At 52.6% G+C, this 21101-nt stretch overlaps 1 protein-coding gene across 1 annotated transcript in view; it reads right to left on the bottom strand.

The window, feature by feature from the left end:
* The window catches only part of PTPRF (protein tyrosine phosphatase receptor type F), a 371106-nt gene that overhangs the window by 57602 nt on the left and 292403 nt on the right, over positions 1–21101 (bottom strand). The window contains 9 exon segments of the mRNA XM_040565789.1: positions 2178–2483; positions 7673–7817; positions 8580–8713; positions 9518–9659; positions 9661–9708; positions 9710–10021; positions 10023–10102; positions 12297–12503; positions 12506–12565. Of these exon segments, the coding sequence (XP_040421723.1) occupies positions 2178–2483; positions 7673–7817; positions 8580–8713; positions 9518–9659; positions 9661–9708; positions 9710–10021; positions 10023–10102; positions 12297–12503; positions 12506–12565 (1434 nt within the window).

Raw genomic sequence — 21101 nt, 5'->3', positions numbered from 1 at the left:
ATCCTAAAACAATAACCCAGAGCTCAGAGACAGCAGTCACTGAACTCAGACAGATAAAGGGGCCTCTGGGGATTGTGACAGCTCTAGGGACTGTATTTCATGCACGGCTAGCTGAATGCTTTTTGATAATAAAATGAAAAATTACACTGCCCAGAAAATATCAATTTTCTTGCAAGGTGAGGCCCGTTTAAAAATATATTTATACCGTATTTACCATTTGGAAAAATTACCTCCTTATTACTTTTTGCTCTTGCATCGACTGTGACAAAAATGTCAATGCCAAAAAATTAGCCTCTTGGCTGCTCCTGAGAGCTCCTGCCTCCCGAAGCAGCTGGGAGCGGAGGTGTGCGCTCCCTGCAGAGGGTACGGCTGCTAGGGGAGTGCCCAGCACCCCAGCGAGGGACCCGGGCTCCATCCTCACACCTCTGCTGCGTGTCTCCTTCCACCTCCCAGTGCCCAGGAAAATCCAGGGGTTTGGAACCCCCTACGCCCCAATTCTCAACACAGCAAGAAACAATCAGTATTAGATAATTAGGGATGGATAGCTGACAAGCAGACATAATGAATGCTGCTATTTCGACCAACTAGATGGGGAAGAAACAGCTACCCAGCAGGTACGCGCAGTTTTTAAGCCGCAGGGCAATTCATTATTTTCCCCAGATGTCCTTCTTAATTGTACGTAATTAAATAAAATAGAGAAAGGAGGAATGGAGCATTTTAGTGCTATGAGGCTAGCCCAAGATATGGGAATGGAGGGGGCTGTGCTTGAGTAGTTACCACCTCCTGGCTGGAGCAGCCTACGCTGTAATCCAGCTCACTTAGCGCAGTGACCTTGGACAAGTCGCAGGGTTTTCCTGTCCTCGCAAGGTACCTGCCCCCACACACAGCCAGGAGTCCAAGCAAAAAGCAAGATCCTCCCTGAGAACCACAGGGAAGCTGTGTGTCAAGCTCTGCTGCCAAGAGAAGGCGAGAGGCCGTGGCGGGACACAGTCCAGGGACATTGTGGGGACACGCAAAGTTGTGCGTGTGAGCAGCCCAGCGTTTCAGGGCACACCATCCCACTGCAGGAGGGGAAGTTACCCTGTTATGGGAGGCGTATGCTGCATCCCAGACCCAAGAGGGAAAGTTCAATTTGTTTTCAGACGGCAGTTTAGCATTTCTCATTCCTTTAGCGTGGCTATCTATTGAGCATCAGCGTGTCGGAGAGATGTGAAATCACTCCTGACAGCTGAGCTGGAACGTCCAACCCCAGTGCCCAAAAACTGAGAGAGCACGCTGCGACATTTCTGGGGTAGCAGCTTCCCCTGGGCTACAAGTCTGCAGAAGGAGAACTGAAGCAAACAATACAGGCAGCAGGAGACACACAGATGTGTTTGCCAGCCCAGGCATGCCGTCAGCGAGCATTCCCAGACACCGCTTCCAGAGCCACCAAGACGAGCGGGACAGCGGCAGTCCATTTAGGGGAACCGTAACACGTCTGGTTTCAATTTGCTACTGCCTGGGCAATGCAGAGATCATCCTTTCTTTGCCCGGATGGTGCGTCTCTTTCTCCTCCCATTAAATCTGCAGCTTCTGGGGTCAGCACGAAGCCATGGAAGTTCCTACTGTCACCCTGAGCTCTGGCACTTTCAAAGGAAATGGCTTAAGTCATGATGACATAACTGACAGCCCTGCTAATACAAAGCAATTTCTCTTTAAAGCTGTCGTTTCCAGTAAAGTGCTCTGTACATGTGATATTCTGACTCTTGAGCGGAAGAGCAGATTTATATAAGCTGTGGCTTGCCTGGAAGCCGGGGCGGGAAGCAGCTTTCCTGCGATATCTACAAGTTTCAAATGGATTTCATTTCTCCTTCTTAGTTTGCTGGATTTCAGGTCAACAAGTAAACTTTAAGCCCCGGTCTCGCAATGTGAGAAGCCTTTGGCTGGCAGAGCTCACGTTGCCTTCAGGAAAAGGGAACTCACCACCATACAACACCGGAAAGCCGAAGCACCGTGACGCCTTCACCTGCTGCCTGAAGCAGCCGACCAAAGCACCGCTCCTGCCAGCAAGCAGTCCTGCTCGAGGCAGCACTCCCAGGGCCTGCATCCCCACTCCCTCTCCCCTCCTTGCAAACAACTCATCTAGGGGAGCACTGGTCACCCCGGGGTAGCTGAGGGAGCAGTTCGGTAACACCTACCATCCTCATCAGTGCGCACGTGCACGGGGATGCTCTCCGGTCCTGGCCCCACATCGGTGTGAGCCCTTACCCACACCTTGTACTCGGTCCATTTCTCCAGGTCCTTGATCTCCCAGCTGGAGTGCTCCCGTCCAATGCCATCCACCACATGCTTGGTGCTGTCATCTCCTTCCACTGCCTGGTAGGCAATGGAGTACTGGGTGATGACCCCATTGCGGCTCTGGGCAGGCGGCGGCACCCAACTTACCCGGATGGTGGTGGAGCTGGTGCTTACACACTCGACTTCTTGGGGTGGGGCGGAGGGGGCTGGGGATAAATAAATGAAGGAAGTGGGGAGATGAAGGGAAATGAGTGGAAGGACAAACCAAAATGCACAGGGAACTTTTACCCAGCCAACTGAGCACCGAACGGATGCACAAAATGCAGCCAGTAGCTTCCTGGGCGTCTGCCTGCCTTCCTTGCGGGTCACCAAAGATGGCACTGGGGCAATTTGTATTTGAAAGCCTGATGAACAGCATGGGGACAGAAGGGCTCTTCTGCAGCAGAGAACAGCTCCTCCCGGTGCAGTTCTGGACACTGACTTTACCAAACACAGCAAATGGGAGTAAAGGGAGAGAGAGAGACTGGTAAGGAGAAGGAAGATGCTCTCAGTGAGGATCAGAAGCAGATGGAAAGCAGAAGAGGCAGGAAGCTACAGAAGGCAAGAGTGGCAGAAGGAGAAGCTCACACACCAGACTGCACGAAGGCTTGCAAAAGCCCGCTCCTAGACAAGTGAAGGAAACAACAGAGGGCAGGGAAGGCAGGTGACTGAGGCCGGCTGGAGTGCGTCCGGGCAGAGTTTGAAATCCCGACCGTCAGCAGTGAGCAGCATCTCACCCAGGTGGGAGCCAGGCGCCGTGCACGACCAGCAGGTAGCACGGGTGTGCTGCTCTGCACAGCTGCCTCGTACCTGGGACTGACTGCTTCGTGCCTCCCAAACTGGATACCTGCCTCAGCAGCTTGCTGGAGAAGGTAGGCAGGTCTTGATCCCCCCCAGGTGAAACACCACCTGCAGTTCGAGGTAGCTTCTAAGCCCCAGCAGCGCTAACTGACCACAGGGGGAGGAAGAACGTTTGGGCGGTGGATGAGGACCAGTCCTGTCCACGCAGCATTGCTGGGAAAGAGAAGTGAAACAAATCTGGGGGACGAGAAGGACCAGGAAAGGGAGAGATGACCGAGGGTTGTGGCAATCTTGCAACAGGGCAATAGTTCTTCAAGGCTGGAAAAGGCAGCAAACTGGGCAAGTGCCCTAGAGACGCTCTGCTCCCCCAGCGCCCTGGCAGCATGGCAGCCCTGTCACAGGAGCAGCAGCCCCCTCTCATTTGGCCTGGGATGCTACGGAGATGTCAGGGGCCTCTAGTAACAAAACAGCACAGCCCCCTGCAGAGGGGTTTGTGTTGTCCAGGCCGTGCCTTGCTGCCGCAGGCGGCACACAAGGGGAGGGGAGCTGTGCTCAGGTGTTTTTCATGAGGGCAGAAGCCCGGAGAAGGGAAGGAGCCCATGTGGTTGTGGAAAGGACAAGGGAGATGGGTGCATCCCTGGGTGCTTGCATGGAAAGCAAGAGCCCCAGGCAGAGAGGGCAGGGTACCACCACCAAAAAAGCACACACAGTTGCTGTAAGGCTAGGAAGACATCTGGCCAAGCAATGAGGGAGTATAAGGCATCTTGCTTTGCTGTGGTGGGTGAAAGGCTGCTTCCCCTCTTCACTGCACCCAGAAACCCAGAAATGCAGGAAGAGAAGCTGGTGCTTCTCCCCATGCTGCAGTCCTTGAAGCCATCAGTGCACCTGAGCTTGCCTTCTGGGGGCACAGGGACAGTCTGGCCTGCCCAGTCACAGGAGACCACAACCTGCATCACCCCAGACGGCAGCAGGGAGCTTAGCTAATTAAAACACCCAACAATTGTGCCTCAACCGTGCTGAGCACGGGATGGCAGTGGAAGAAGATCTGGGAAAGCTGGAGACAACCGGACCTCCAATGCCATCAGTGACCTCTGCTTGCTGGGAACAAGAGCTGCTCGCTTGCAGAGGCAGCTGCAGGCTGCTCATAACCCTCAGTGTCCACTTCTGTGCTCCGGGAGTGGGACCCATCCCTGCTGCCTGGGAAGAGGAAAGATGAAGTGGAGTGCCTGGGCAGAGCTGGGCTGCTGCTATGGGCTGCACTGGAGGAAAGAGAAGCCAAAGCAATGCGTGGAAGCAAGCAGTTGCCTTCCTGAGGCAGGCAGAGTGGAAACGGCCCCGCCATCTGGTGTACTGGAAGGGAGGAGGGGTAGAAAATGAATCTTCACACACCTTTGCTTAATCAAGTAGAGAAGTGGCAGGGAAGAGAGTAGGAAGATACAACACCAAAGCAACAGCAAGAGTGAATTCAGGGAAAGTGTAAGACAGAGCCTGGTGGCATCCCTCAGAGGGGACAGGTGAGATGTAAGGAGCTTGGCAAACCTTTCATTTGCTGCTGTCTACGGAGAAGCCTCTCACTGCAGAGACTTGCTCTGGCTTTGGGCCTCCACAGCACCCTTCAGGATGCGGCAGTGAGCTCCTTCTCCAAAATTTTGGCTGGCAGCACGGGCAGGACAAACGCTGGCTGTTGACTGGGTAAGAGTCACACACATGATGTACAAGGCACAAACTCAGATAAACACTTAAAGAAAGCAAAATAAAACTTGGTAACGTAAGCAGGATCAACTTAAAATGCATAAGGAGTGAAAGTGTCCCTGCTGGGGTCAGCAGAGAGCAGGCTGGGTGGCCAGCACGCACCCACAGACACACGGTGCAAGCACTGCCGTCTCCGAGCTGCTCCATCCGGCCTCCCCCCGCTGGCCCGCAGCAGCCCTGTGCACCCACCCAGCCCACCTACTGCTCGTGCTGGGGAACAGGCAGCCTCAATCCACCTTCACACTTGAAGCGAGAACAGCATGTTAATGGTGAGGCCTGACGGGCACGGAGCTGCCGCTCCTCTCCTGCAGCACGCTGACTGCCTGAGGCGCTGCAGGCTCCTGGAGAACTCCCCCGTGCTCTTCAGCCCCTCGGAGCAGCCGTGCTCGTACTTTTTGCAGGGTGCCCAGCAGCTAAGCAAGCAGCTTAGCAGGAGAGACAGCCCAGGAGGCAGCTCTCTTCTCAGGTGGGAGGGTGTGAAGGGGCACTGCACCCCTGTGGCCTTCCTGGACAAACATCCCCACTGCTCCTAAGCAGGGATGCCATGGGAAGAGCCAGCAGCGGCAATGCAGACACCCCTCTCCAGCCCATTAGTGACTCATTATCAATGATGTGCCTCCTGCCTTACCCTTGACTGGCTTGTCAGGGCCAGGAACAGAGCCTGAAGACAGGCTCTTTGGAAAGCAGGAGTCTGTCTGCTCCTGCGGTTTGTGCCCCACCTGAACATGTCATCCTCTGAGATCTAACAGCCCTTCTCAGCGCAGCCAGATGGAAGAGCGCAGGAAGGAGGCCAATTTGTAGCTGGGAGCAACGGTCTTCCCAGATTAATAAGTTTTAAGGTCACAGGGGACCAATCCAACCATCTAACACGAGGTGGTGTTAAGTGCAGACCAAAGAATTTCTGCCTGGAAGTCATTTGCTGTGCACACAGCTTCTGCTGAGCTACAGCAAAGCTTTCCGAAAGACCTGTTTGACTTTGAGACCCCCAGGATGTAAGCATCCACCCTGCCCTGGGACTCCACAACCTGCGGTGTGTCAGCCTCACTGAATAGCCCAGGAGTAACTGTCAAGTGCTTTTCTTGGAGAATAAAGAGTGCCATTAGAAATCTTCTCAAGTAGGGGACCATAAGCCATGACCCAGTCGCTTTTTGGATAAACTGAAGAACTCTGAGGTACATCAATGTGAGGAAGGTTTTACTGGCCAAACCAAATTATTCTTGTGGCTTTGGGCTGAATCTTTTCCAGCCTGTCCCCATTTCTCCTCCTGAACAGATGTCAGAAGCAGTCAGCTACTGTTCCACTGTCCAGTGAAGTGACAACCTTAAAAGCGGACCAGTATGAGATCTCCTGTGAGCAGACAGCACATGGAGCAGGTCATGGGAAGATGTCCACAAAGTAAAGGTTTCTTTTACTTGGACTGTTGTGAGACTGGAGGACTCATTTACACACAGGGCTGTCTTTGATTAACTGTGTTCAAGGATATGAGCATCCACTGATGAAACTGAGAGGCAGAAGAGTTGCTTCAGCCTTTGCCTATCAATACAAAAGCTATCTGAAATAGGTATACAAATCCCCCTACTCAGAACTCGTTCTCAGTGTTCAAGCATTTATAACCGCTTGATCCGAACCGCTCTCCTTTTTCATACCTGCCTATCTCGCAGCACCAAGGCACCATTAGCTCACTTAACAGGGTGCAGGAATCCTTGCGACTGATATGGTAATGAAGCTGAGTTTCCCTCAAAGAGAAGGTCGTTCCAGTAGTGAGCAGAGCTGCTCTTCCCTGCCCGAGCTCCCTTCCTAATGGCTGTCTCAGGCTTGCTGCTGCTGTGCGTGCCAGCGCCCTCCCTGCAGGGAAGGCTGGCTGCCTTTGCCAACTGCTCACCCCACATGGCTAGTAAATCCCAGACAGACGGTGAAAACGGAAATGTCTTTTTTCCCCTTTTTAATGCTCTTTGCATAATAGCAAGCCCAAAATCGTTAGTGAAAACGAGCTTATCGCAGGGCCCTTTGATAGCCCTAATCTGCTTATGCGCAGCTCTTTCAGCTGCCAACCAGGGCAATGCGAACTCCAGCTCTGTGATCACATGGGGCAGAGTGAGGATGAAAGTGATATTGCCTGGGTCACTTCATTATCTAGCCTCCCTATTAACTCTGCTGCAGCTTGTGCTGGTTTTCCCCCAGCGCTGCAGCCTCAGAAGCAGCAGCCTTGCTTGCTCACACAACCCAGACAACATCCATTCTCCCAAGCTCACTCCTCCAGCTACCTGACAGCCACGGGCACATCTGGCCTCAAAAGATGCCTCACCTTGCAATCAAGTGTATGGACCAGGGAAGGACTCCTGGAGATGCACGGCTGCTGGAATGGGGAGTGAAGGGGTGAAAATCCAATGGTTTGGAGACAGTCACATTTAGAGCCAGCCAAACACCATATGCTGCCCGTCCGGACAGCTTGTCTGCATGGGAGTATATTCATAGAGATGCACAAACCCACTCAAATCAATCTCTCCAAAGCAATTTCCCAGTCTGTTTCACTCCTTCATCAGTTTTTATGAACCTACCCTTAGGGAAAGACAGCATGATCAAAGGGACATAAAGAAAGAACTTACCACTTGGGTGCACCCCCTCTGCCAAAGAGCCCTGATCCAAAATCTCAGCTGACTTTCCCCATTACGCCCTTTAGCAAACTACACGCCGGCATCCCTGCGGTCACCCAAGGGCAGAGGCACCGAGCTGCTCCATGCCCAGGTGATGGGAACTGGACTGCTTTTGCTTTGTCTTCAGCAGTGCAATGTCAAACACTTACTGGATTGGGCAGTTCTGGCTTCGATGGTGGGGGTGTAGACTCCTACACCCAGCTCAGAGCGGGCACCCAGCCGGAACTTATACAGCGTGTCTGGTTTGAGACCTTCCACAGCGTACGACGAGGTTGGGTCAAACTCCACCTTTTGCTGGCAAATGGAGGGAAACACAGGTTACTTGGCGTAGTTGGAGAAGAGAGAAAAGCTGGTGCTCAGTTCCAACATTCCTCCCAACACGTGGTGTCTGCCTGTGAAATAGTGAAGCCCTTGTCCCCAAGCAGTCAGGACCTCCAATGCACCTGAACAGTGCTGACTGAAGGCTGGTTTTGCTGACTCTTCACCTGGTGGACACTTATTTTTGTTAGCTTTCATGCCACTAGAAACGCAGGGGAAGGAGAGGACCATGGCACACTGTGATGCTGCCATGGCACAATTCTTACTGTGTTGCCCTGATGCCAGTGCTAATTTTGATATGCGCAGAGCTGAACTTCTTCTAGTGATGTGTCAGTAAATGTGGAAGGGCTCTCTCTAGGCCATCCTCAATCTGTTCTTGAAGTGCTCCAGAGAGTCTAGGAGCTACAGACAGATTTTGAAGGTCATTTCAGACCCATGTGGATGCCCTACTGGCCTGTCCAAGCACTTAAAGACACCAGCAGTATCGATACATCAGGGATGGTGCCATTGCATTCTAGAGCCTTTCCAGTCCTAAGCTACTACTAGCTACCTTGCTGGGAATCAACACTTACTGCTGAGGTCACTTACACAGACAGAGATTGCTGTACCTCGTCACACGCCCGTGGGACAGAAGAAACATGGTGAAGAAGAGTCCTGTTGTCACCCCAGCTCAAGCAGAGCCCCTTCTCAAGCCGCTGAATGTCTGGCTCTGAGTGCTGCTGAAGCAGAGATACTCACCTGAACGCCATCCTCTCCCTCCCAGTAGAGCAGCTCGTATTTGGTAATGCGTTCCTGAGAGGCGGGCAGCCAGGTCAGCAGGATGCGGGTGTCAGACTCTGCCTCTGCCTGGAAGTCAGCTGGCTGGGCAGGAACTGAGGACCAAACACATGGTTAGTGCCAGGAGGCAGAGCAGGCAAAGGAGTCCCATGGCTTTGCAGAGTCCGTGCTTTACCTTGGGAGGATCCTCACTCTTTCCTTCTGGACCCTCCTTCTTCCCTCTCACCAGTATGGGGCTCTTGGAATATCCTGGCCAGCAAGCCAGCACCTCTGGGACCCAGCAGGTGACTATGGGACCCATGCTTACTTCCAGCCCCCAGCTCTACATCACAGCTCCTACTTCCATGTGTGTACTCAAACCTGGCACGGCTGCATAGGTGCCAACATACAAATCCAGGGCATTGTGTCACATTTTTAGCCACCATAGCCCAGACAAAAACAGTGGGCTGTGTTACTTGCACAGAGATCAATCCTAGTTCCCCGGTGCAAGCTGACAGCTTAAATCTGCTGGCTGTGGGGTGGGGATGCCACTTGGACACTCCATCATTTGAGCACTGAGTGCAGCTGTGACACCTGGTGCAGACCAGACACACAGCTGAGCCGCACACCCTAGGGCAGGGCACGGAGGCACCTCACTCCATACAGACACAGACACAGACACAGATTTCTAGGTTGGAAGAGACCTCAAGATCATCAAGTCCAACCTCCGACCTAACACTAAGCACTCCACTAAACCATATCGCTAAGCTCTACATCTAAACGTCTTTTAAAGACTCCAGGGATGGTGACTCCACCACCTCCCTGGCAGCCGTTCCAATGGCTTAATAACCCTTCGGTAAAGAAGTACTTCCTAACATCCAACCTAAAACTCCCCTGTCGCAACTTTCGCCCATACGTACCGCCTTGCTGCGTTTTGACCTGGATGATGTCCGAGGGGGGCCCGTCGCCCACCGAAGTGAAGGCCAGGACACGGATGCTGTATGTGGTCCCTGTGATGAGGCTCCCCACGGTGGTGAGATGGCTGTCGTCGGTGTTGTGCTTTCTGCCACATGCTCAAAGGCAGATGTGGGTCGGTGGTGTAGTAACGCCGGGTACCCTCGGATCTGTCCGTTTGGCTCCTCCGGCTGCTCCCACTGGACCAGCATGGTGCTGGCGCTCAGCATCCGTGCCTGGACTTTGAGGGGGGGACTTGAAGGAGCTTGCTCTCCTGTCCGGGCCTCGACCAGCTCGCTGGGGGGACCCCTGCCAATGTTATTGACTGCAATGACCCGGAACTCGTACTCCGAGAAGGGGCTGAGCCCACCTATGCTATAGCGGGTCGTTGCCACACCGTCCACCTCCTGGAACTGACCCTCCAAGGACTTGGACTTGTACTGGATGACGTAATACGAAATGGGGTCGGAGGTTGCCCGAATCCCAGGTGAGGGTCACGCTGGTAGCTGTCGTTTCAGTCACTAATGGCTCCGTTGGAGGTTTTGGCAGCGCTGCAATTGGAAGGCAGAGAGGTGCGATTTAAATAATTCAGTCAGCTCAAACCCTGCAATGTGCACGGGATAAAAATGGAGCTGCCACCTCCCATTAACATTCTTCTTTAAAAGGCAGAAATCATTTCATACTCTAGAACATGCATTTTTATATTACCATATACTGCTTGAAGTGGTTCTTAATGGAAGGATAAACAGAGCAATCATGTTATTAGACGTGCTTGACGCACTTACCAGCAGCAGGCTAAATAAAGGTAATTCAACGGGGATGCAGGAATGTTTCTGTCATGGGGGTTCAGCTGGCAGTGGGAAGGTGCTTGCTGGGCTGGCTGGCCCGGCCCCAGTAGCCAGGTTTACAGCTGATTTACAAAGGGATACAGTAAAGCAATCAGAGCACTGCAAGTCATCTGCTATGCCCCTGCTTCCAAAGAGACCAGCACCCTAGGCCCCCGGGGAGTTCATGGACAGTGCTGTTAGATTGGGTGATGGGGGAAATGCCTTGCGAGTATTACAGTGCATGCAGGAGGGATGCAGCCAGAGAATTACCAACTTTCACATCGACTATTTCACTGGGTGGTGTGTCAAACTGCAACCAGACGACAAACTGTTACACAAAGAACTCTGTGACACTGACATCTCTGAAGTGTTAATGAGAACGTAGCTACTGCAAGCAAACACTTCCAGATTTGCCATTTTACCAAAAGAACAAAGCAAGAGAGTACGCATGAGAGAGATCTGCAGAGTACACAAATACGTTAAGACAACGATGTGAATTTAAGTCTAAAGTAAGTTTAAACCTCCTACGAACCACTCTAGTTAAAGTCATTAGTGACTTGTAATGCAGCTGTGCATGAGGTAGAATAGGAAAAATGCTCAGCCCAAATCAAGGTTCCCAAGTACTTCGTTCTTCTGAGCTATGCAGAGCGAAGGTGCAGACAAGATAGAGAAACCAGAAGGAAGGCAAGGGACTGAAGTCCTGGGGTGGCAGTGGACACGGACACCAGCAGGAGGGGGAGCGAGGCAGAGCCTTCCCAGGTCCAAAGGGGTAATACCAGGAACCATCAGGGCAGTGGAGCAGCCCCCCGCTTCCTCTCTCCACACCCAAACCACCTCCCCATCCTGCCCCTTTCTCCTGCACACCCTCGGGTAGGTACTACAACCAAGGCAAACCCCTTTCCTCTGTAAGAAAACAGGTACCACGTAGCAGGCACTGTGAGTGAAGGGAGCGGTGTGTGGCTGAGGTTAAAAGCAGCCTCTGACTAGCGCCAGGGGAAAGGAGAATTTGCTGTTAATCACCAGGTCAGAGGGAGCTAAGTCTCAGTTCTGTGATTTGTTCAAGCAGGGACCTTAGTGCTAAAGGTGGCCACAGTGCACGAGGGGGCCTGCGGGACCAGGCAGACTCAAAGGATGACACATCTGTGGAAATCCGAGCTACAAATCAACTGCAAGGAGAAGAGGAGAGGGACAGCGTGAACCTGCTTGGCCCTAGATGGGAAAGGCAGGGCACGTACTTCCAGCCTCCCAGCAGAGAGCTGTGTGGGCAGGCTGCCCCGTCCCCAGCGGTCAGCAATCAGCAGTAACGTTCCCTTTTGGGCAAGGCTACCTGTGAAACAGCGGCAGGAAGCATGTCTTAAGGACAGCAACAGAAGAGGAAGGGAGAGGGAGAGGCAGAGCAGTAAGGGAAGAAAGAAAATTGTCAGGAATATACAACGATTTAAGAGTGCGTACAGCTCCTCCCTGCAGGGTGGTAGGATGCTCCCTCTGGCTAGGCCCACAGGCAGGGCACATTGTGGGGTTAAGCTCCTTGTCCTGCCCTTACTGCAGCAGGGAAAGGAAATGCATGTGCACACAGCTCTCTGAATGCAGACATCCACAGTCCCTGGCCCAGGAGAGCCCCGTGGCCTGCAGCTGTGCCCAGAAACCACTGGGATGAGCATGGTCCCAGTGAGCTTCCCTCCTGCAACAGCAGGACCCAGCTGACACAAACCACATGTAGGGGGAGGAGAAATGGCCTCCAAGGCAAACACTACACTGTGAGCAGAAAAAAAACCAACAAAGTTGTGGGTTTGGGAACTTCCCTTGCAAGGTGGAAAGTCACAGGAGACTGCAGTCAGTTGGCTGCACCCAAAACACTCTGGGGTAGGGCTACGCCTTTGAAACCCGAGCATGAGGACCATGAAGAATAACTCCTTACCTTTGACAGTGATCTGGGCCGTGGCTTCAATCATGCCAAGGGAGGAGATGGCCACGCAGGTGTAGTTGGCGGACTGCACGATGTTGTTGAGCTCCAGGACGTTCCTGCCGACAGGCATCTCATCTTCTTTGGTCAGCTCCTCCACGCCAGCCATCCACTTCACGTAGGGCATTGGAGCACCTACTGCCACGCACGTCAGGTTCACGCTCCCCCTGGCATCACCTCGTGGTTGCTCGGAGGGATTGAGAATCGAGGAGCAACACGCCGCACTGAAACAAGGAGAAGACAGCTAGTAGGGTGACAGAACCAGCAGCGAGCACTCAGTTGCACTGCAGGGGGACGCGAGGGGGCTTCGACAGTTTTGCCTGTCTATCCCTTGGGACAGATAAAACGAAGCGCAAAAGCTGTTCGCTGCTTTGCCAAATTGTGCACACTTTTCTCTCCTTCCTTAGCCACTGGCGTCTTATTAGAAGAACTCATTAAGGAATGGCTCAGTCCATTCCCTCCAAACATAGTCTTTTAAAATCATATTACTAACATGAAACGTTTCTCCATTTAAATTACATCTCTCTAATTAGACAGCATGCACAAATGCCAGTCACACAATCTCTCTGTGCAGGGCCTACTGAAGCTCTGCAAAACAGAATTACCTGCTCAATTTATTCGCTCTAGGGTAAAGCAACCTGTCCCCTAACCTCACAGGGTTTGGGCAGGGGCAGCAGAAGGCTTTCTTTCTGAATTAGCACACGTGTGCTGCTAAATAAAATATAATTCCTTTCAAAATGTAACTCAGGTTCTACATTGGCTCAGAAAAAATAGTCACCAGAGCTGCATGACATTGTCAGGGCCTGAACAGATCACCCTTGCTGGGCAGGAGAGAACTAATCCTGACAGATGTGAGATCATATCCATTTTGACAGAAGAGAGCGGGGCTGGCAGAACCCTCCCCACCTTCGTGGCAGCACTTTGGGAGATGTATTCCTCCTTATTTCATTGCACAGCTTCTCTTCATATCAATCCCTTGCTAGGTATTTCATTCAAGACTTATTTGTAAGCAACTCTCAGCTACAATAAAGCTCTAAAGCTACCTGCCATATGCATTCCCGTCAGGAAAACGACACTGAGAAATGAGGCCCCTTCTTCAGGGTTAGTGTTATGGGCCTATTTAAGCAAGGGTAGAGAAACAACTGTGCTCGGTAAATCTTTGTCTCCTCTGGGCGAGCTCATTTTAGCCTGTAGTTAAAAAGGGAAACTGCCCGAACGTGCCCTGCCCAGCAGCCCTGCTCTGCTCTAGCCTCCTCCACTGGAAAGGCGGCCCACAGCATTGATGGTTCCCACCTGGCTGGTGCCCAAGGAGCCCTTCCCTGCCCTGACACCCTCCAACGGGGCTGGTGGAGCTCTGGGGAAGGCGGATATGGGGCAGGAGCCTGAGCGGGGCCTGCTCGCAAGGCGCCGTGGGCACCACCGGCCCGGGCTCTGCGCCGGCCCCGCCGCTTCCCCACGGACGGCGTGGGCGCTGCCAGCCCGGCGAGCCGCGGAGGTGGCGGTGCTGCTCGCCGAGCTGACTGTCCCCAAAGCAAACCTCGCTAGCGCTCCCTTTGATGATTCATCCCCAAACCAACAGGCTTGCAGAAATAGACTGAAGACGGAAGCCCCCACGCTAGCATGTACAACAGCGCTGAGGCTTCGTGATAAATTAGACAATACTGTCAACATCGCGTGTGTACTACACATCGTGTCGGTGACAAAACAGGGCTCATTAGCTCCTTACCAGTCAGGGGAAGGATACTTGCTTTTCTTTCTTTTTTAATGTCTATATCCAAAGTCTTGCTGGTTGTTTCTTTTAATCAATTATTAAATCTGAAATCAATAGCTACATGAGCGATCGCCAGTGAGGCGTTACCTGACTGACGGGGCAGCGCTCCCCCAACGAGACAGAACTCAAAGTGTACTCAAGCGCTACGCGGTCATGAGAATACGGAGTTAACCTGATGGACATGGCAATGGTTTAACGTGATGGCGTGTACTTCCAACCAAAGCATCCCAGCACCATTCATTAAACATCAGCTTTCGTCTTCCCATGTACATGGCGTCGAATTATTTCAGCTGTTCAAATTCCATCCCCATCCAAGGACCAAAACTACCCACCCACATCGTATTAAAATAAAATAAAAAAAAAGAGCAAAACTTGGAGGACAAAGCCATAGGTGTGCACAGAGTGCTCATGCACATGCACTAGGCAATCGGGCCAGCAGGCGCAGGAGGCCACGAGAGTCAGGGAGCAAGCGGTGCTGGGGCTGAGCAGCGAGAGGGACGGCGCACAGTGACTCGGTGCGAGCTGAGGTCAGAGGACGGAGGCCATGCAGGAGGGTCGGAGCCCAGCATGCACCCAAACCTGTGGGACCAGAGGCAGCACACCCCACACTGGCTCTCAGGACCCCCTGGGGACACGCTGAGCCCCGTCGGTGCCGTGTCCCCCTCAATGTGTCCTGCAGAAGCAGTGCCTGCCCAGGGAGCTGGCACCGAGCTGGGGCAAGCTCTCACCTCGGGAGGTGGGAGAGGGTCAGGGTAATGCTTTTGTTGAGCAATCTGGCCTGGACGAGCCCCGGCAGGAGCGTGTGCAGAGGAAAGGACGGGCTCCACCAGCCTCCCGTCCTCATGGGGGGATGAATGGCAGCTTCTCGTCCCAGCCAGCACGGAGGGAGAAGGGGAGATGCTGTCAGTTAGCATTAGCGAGAGCTGGCAGAGATCTCACAGCAGCTTGCAGAGCACCATCAACACATTCCTCGGGCTCAAGCCAGCGCTTTAAGTCTCTTGCTTTTCTACCATAGGAGCCTTTTAATAACTTAAATCAGTGTAACCCCTCAAACAGCAGCATTCTTCAGAATATCTGTCCAATTTACAAGTCAAATCTACGGGCTAGCACAGCCCATGATGCTACATTAACTGCTTCAGAAAATTTTGTTGTTCTTCATTTATTGCAGCAATGAAATTTCCCTTTTATTATAATTTTCTTGACAAGAATTTGCAATTTTATTTTTTTAATCTTCTTTTTGGATAAAGATCTGAGGAGGTGGTTGGGAGGTTTTGCAAGAACAGCACAGGGAAAATTACTGTGAATATTAAAATGGTTCCGATGGGCAATAGCATAATTCAGAGGTTTAGTTAAACCAGCAGACTGTCAAAGATGAGATTCATCGCCGTTCACCCAAGACCAGGCAGCGTAAGGGCTCTGTGCTGTGCACTGCTCAGAGAGCGGCCCTGGGAAGTGAAGTGCAACCCTGGGGCGTGAGCGGCACCGCGCAGCCTGAGCCTGCGCCCGACCCCACAGGACCGGGAGGAAGGACGGTGGGGAGATGGGGGCACGGCCGGGGGGAGGGAGGGGAGCAGGCAACAGGACAGCCACACAGGTTGAGATTGAATAACGTTAATAATTCAGCATGCATTAACATGCGCATTCCTTGCCTTGAGAGCAACGAGCGAGAATCGATTGCCCGGCTCCTTCCACCAGGAGCGGCCGCTTCCTCAGGTCTCAGGTTCCCTCTGAGGGTGACGTTACCCCCGGGGAACCGGGAACCCCTCCCTGCTGCTCTCCGCAAGGGGGTCGGCTCTAAGCTCTGGGCATAAAAGCTTTCAAGGCTCACATGCCCGTGCTGTCAGCCCCTCTTTTGCATGCTGAGACACTGCTGGCGTACAGCGAGGCTCTGCTGGCAACACAACAGCACCAGGGGGACATGCCCGTGCTTCTGAGACGGTGCGGTGCTGCTAGGGCAGGGGAAACTCGGCTGCTTCTCCCTGCTGGCAGTGCTACCACCCCTCCCTCCAGCTGGCAGCGATGCGGGGACCTCTTCTTTTCTCACCCGAGGCACACTTCTGCCTTGCCCCAAACTCGCTGCCCTCCTCAGCACCGCCCTCCTCCAAGCTGGGAAGGGGCGCGTTCAGGAGCTCTCCTCGAACGTGATCATCAGTCTGCACGGTTTACTCATCTGTAGACACCTTTCATCTCTCCCTAGTGCTATCATTTCAAGGAAGGACTTCAAATGGAAAGTCAGTTGCTGGTGTCTCACAATCTATTGACAGAATCAACAGCAGGAGAGGAAAAATTGGAACCAGAAAAAATGCATTTACAGTCTAATCTTGTGCTCAAACAATGCTGTACTATTTATGCTTCCAATGCATCCTTGAGTGCTGACATTTTATAGACAATTTCCAAAACAGGGCCTTGCCATTTTTGGATTATATTTCAGCTATAACTTTTAGGTCTAATTATTTGCGCTGACAACCACATATAAAAGGGATATATCATTACAGTGGTGCAGCACTGGAGACACATCAGCATTCAGCATACTGACATACTAATAGCAAAGTAGGAAGAGCAAGACTGTGGAGCTATGCAATTTGCATTCACTCTCTGAAATTTCTCTGATGAAAATAACACAACATTAAGGAGGAGATAGAGAAAAGATCCACTGTATCAAGATAAAATAACTCGTTAATAAATAACCTTGTAGCAGTCACAAAGCAATAATTAAATGCATGGGTGAGCAGTACACAGTTTTAAGTAAAGCTGGAAAAACGTAAGATGTAATTATCAGTGCCAAACAAATTATAAGCACGGCAAATCCCACTGGAATATTTAGAAACTAATTTCTGGCTTCACATTAAATATTTGTATACGTGGGTATTTTTGGTGGGGTGGGGAGGAGGGGTTGGCAGAAAGAATGAGAAAATTATCTGCTCCCGCTGGCTTACATCCATTCTCGGCTGCCTCCCCTCAGCTAAGCCATGCGGCTAAAACGTTTAAGTGCCCTGTCAAAGGTTTGCTCTCCAGAGGTGCCCGAGCCATCACAGCGGTGCTCCAAATTCACTGAAATCTGGGAAGCTTTGGGCCTTGGCTTAATTTCATCTCTTTTCTTCCCTGTTCTCATTTTCCATCATTGTCTTGGGCTCAGGTAATTTTATCCTCTATGAATCTATTTTTAGAGGGTAAACAACAAGGGCCCCGTGTCTCAGTACAATCTAAATGAGAGCACGTTCCGGGGAGAGAAACGGTGAGCGAAGTCAGTGTACTGGAACAACTGCTATGACAACTTGTTAAACTGTTCCAGCGATGATTGTAAGATCAACTCACGCAGCTGCCTGATGGCACAAGCAGAGGAGCCGGGGTCTCTTCCCCGTGCCACCCGGGAGCAGCCCGGTCCCCGGAGGCGCTGCGAGCATCCCTCTCCTCCGGCACAGGCAGCGCTGCTCGGCGAGGGTCAGCTCTGGAAACCAGCTCGGGGCTTCTGCCAAAAACACCAGCCTCCAGCGAGGTCTGGAGCTAGATTTAATTTAAAAGCGGCACTCGCCTTTCGCTACTGTCCTTCAGTCACCTCTGGCTCGCTCTAAGCAGGGCAAAGGGTGACCTGGGTTTTGTGGAGCTCCTGCGCATGCCACCGTGGCCTCCTGGGCCATCCTAAGAAAAGCGGAGGGCCACCACCAGCGCTCCCTGCTCTCCTGCCAGCGAATCAAGGCCCAACACCAAGGAAGAGAGGAGAGGCAACCCTGCCTGCACCCTGCTCATGCAAAGGGCCCTTGTCCAGCACAGAGAAGTGGCCACCACCAAGCGTGGGGACAGCTGAGGAGCAGGAAAGGTGCCATCAGCACGGTCGGCTGCCCAAACTTTAATCCCTCTAGAGAAAGTCAAAAGTATTAAGCTACAGGAGGAACTGAGGTACACGCTCTCCCTAGCAGCTCGCTGGGCGCTCGAGATCTCTGATTCCTGCTTCCCAAGACCACCCTTGAGCTCTGGCCAGCAAGCAGCAGCAGCAGTTCAGAGGTATTGGATTGGCACCTAGCACAGGTAACGGCTGCAGGAGGACCCCACGTACAGCAGCATGCACTCCTTCCCACCCCACCGTTGAATAAAACCATCTTGGCTGGTATTTGCATGCAAAATACATTCTGAACATTTCATACCTCAAGCAACCAGACATGCAAGCAAAGTATCAATGCCATCAGCAGAGTCACAGCAAACAGTAAGCAGATTTCATCAGCACACTTTGGCCGTGCCTGGAAGGGAGCCAGAGTCTGCAGGGCCCCCTCCCCTTTGGGGGATGGGCTCTCCTCTCCCTACTGGCAAAGTCCCATCTGACGTGGCGTACTGTAGATGGATAAGAAGTGAAAAGGCCCAACCTTCTCGCTGATCTGAGAGAGTGAAAGTTTGTTTGGTTTTGGATGGCAGAGTGCGATGAAGATGAGGAGGGAATAAAAAAGACAAGGAAAAAACACAGAGAGTAAAAACAGGGCCAAGCTTCATCTGTCCGCACACCACTGAAACGACAAGACAAGACTACAGAGGTCAGCCAGGACTCCCCACCGTGCACGCACACCGCTCCGTGCCGTGGACAGGAGCACGCCACTCTCGCACCGCTCTGGCCCGGGGCAGGGCCGGCCCCTGCACCCCGAGGCCGGGCAGAGGGGGACCCACGCGTACTCACATGTAGGGAGCTTCGGGGCGGCCCCGCGCCGGGCAGATGCTGGGAGCACAGACACGTGCAAAACACACACAGCAAGGGACAGCAGCCATCACACGGACGGACACGCTCCCGCGCACCCACTCCGGCTATAAAGGTGTGGCAAAGGCACTTTAAACCCATTGACCACACACTGGGAAGAGCATATACACGTAGATCCGAATTTTAGCAAGTATGAAAGAAATGCTCCAAGTGGCGGATGGAAAGTCTTCTAGCATGAAGAGCGGCTCCCCCTCTCCAAACAAAGAGCTAAACGTAGCAGAGAGGTATTAGGCAAGTGACAGACATGCGCAGTCTCAGCTGGGCTCAGTTTCGGGAGAGCCTTATTGGTACCCTGTGCTGCGAGCGAGAGATGGACAAGAAATCAGGACAAAAACACCCAGAGGGAATTGAGCAGGTCCCAGTTTTTGTTCCTGCGGGAGAGACAGTAGAAGGTTAGTTGCATTTCCTTATAGACAAAGGAGATCTCATTTCTCTAGCGGGAGTGACCTCACCTCCAGCTACAGATCTGTGGCGTATCAGCTGTAATCGAACCCTCGCCGAGAGAATACCGAAGTGGATCTGATAGTCAAAGGCTGCTTATGAGTCACATTTTTGATGGGAGAGGGAGAGGTGGGGGGAGGAATTTGCTTTCCATCAGAAACACTGTGAATTAGAGAACAGCGTGTGGCATTATACGTGCACCGTACAGTCAGCCATTTCCAGTGATTAGAGGACAGGATTTTAAGCAACACTGACATTGTACAGACCCGGCAACAAACTGCCAATAACAGCTACAACTACGGCCTATGAAGTGTAACGGAGCTTGGAAGAGAACAGCAAAACAGTTGTTTTCATTTCTTCACTTCACCCTGACGCCAGGGGACCTGCACCAGCCAACTTGGAGCTTAACCGGCGCGCGAGCGAGGGCCAACGCCACTGAGGTCGCCCACTTGGGTGGCCTTGAAACACACAGTCCTAGATTAACACACAGTCCGAGATTAAGGCCTGGGTTTCCTCTGGGACAGAGGAATCACCATCCTGGTCCACAAAACATCAACGTAAGGCAACTTTTAATCCTGTGACCCTGTGGTGGGAGGAACCTCTGCATTGCTGCTCCCAAGCCACCCCTGTATCCCTTAAGCTCCCGGAGCGTATCGCATCTGCATGGCCTCAGCAGACAGCAAGGAGCTTTGGACTTCTGCTCAGCCCTTCCCAGCAGGGAGGATTTGCTTCCTGCCCCTGCCCGGGAAGGGCCATGCTCCTGGAAACCAGGAGCAACCCCGAGTGGCTGCATTTCTGGGGAGCATTTGAACAGGGCAACACAAACCCCAGCTCCCGCAAACCGGGGCTGCGCAACTGAAGGGCAAGAGCCCGGCCAAGGGCTTGACCCTGGGGAACGATGCCCAAACAGCTACAGGAGCACCTGGCTCCACTGCAGAAGCCAGGGAAGGGTTGACAGACCCCAGGCATGCCAAGGGTGCCGCTGCAGCTGCGGGACGGGCAGCGGCACTGCTCTGGGGAACCTGCTGGGGACTGCCCTGCGTCAGGAGGCAGCGTTGACTTTCCCGGCGTGTTGACACTTCAGATTAGAGCTGGAAAGGTGAGGAGGCACATGTGAAACACGCTAATTCAAACAGATTACTTTCTGGTCTGTCAAACAGGAACAAGTTTGGGGTCTACTGTTTGTCACTAATTGCTGGATTATCTCTTAATCTCTAATTATATTAGTGGTTTATGGGGAATAAAACCCAGTAGTAGCAGGGCATTTTGGAACAGCTTTAACGAGAGAGGGAACACCTGGGCAGAAAAGTTCTTGGTCCTTTCCCTTGATTTAATGCTTAAACAGCTGCTGCTTTATCTCAGATAAACCTGATAAATGGTAAATTGAAAGTTTCATCTCCTTACAGATCCCATTCACATCCTCCCTTATCTCCAGTTCTCTATGCATGTCACTACTAAGCTGAGAGGCATGCTTTACCATTATTTTTTTTTCATAACAAAGAACCCTGAGCAGTGACAGCGAGTGACACCTGTCCCCCCAGGGGGCTTTAAGGCTGGTGTTACCCCCGTGCCCCCTTGCAGAACACCACAGCTCACGGCACACACCGCCCTGTCCCCATGAACCTGGGCTGCCTGTCCCATAGCTTAAACACACCTACGTGCAAGACAACGCAAAGTCACAGCCGAAATGCCAGCAGAGGACAGCCAAGCCGAGAAGGCAAAACCAGGCCTCCCTTTTGAGAGCCAGGTTGAAACAGCAAAGGAGAAAAGAGCGAAGCCGTATCAGAGACGTGTCTGCCAGGCTGAG

This window comes from Cygnus olor, chromosome 8 (genome assembly GCF_009769625.2).
Source record: "Cygnus olor isolate bCygOlo1 chromosome 8, bCygOlo1.pri.v2, whole genome shotgun sequence".
Classification (NCBI taxonomy): Eukaryota; Metazoa; Chordata; class Aves; order Anseriformes; family Anatidae; genus Cygnus; species Cygnus olor.
Note: the sequence above shows the minus strand (reverse complement) of the source record. Positions and strands in the feature narration are given on the sequence as shown.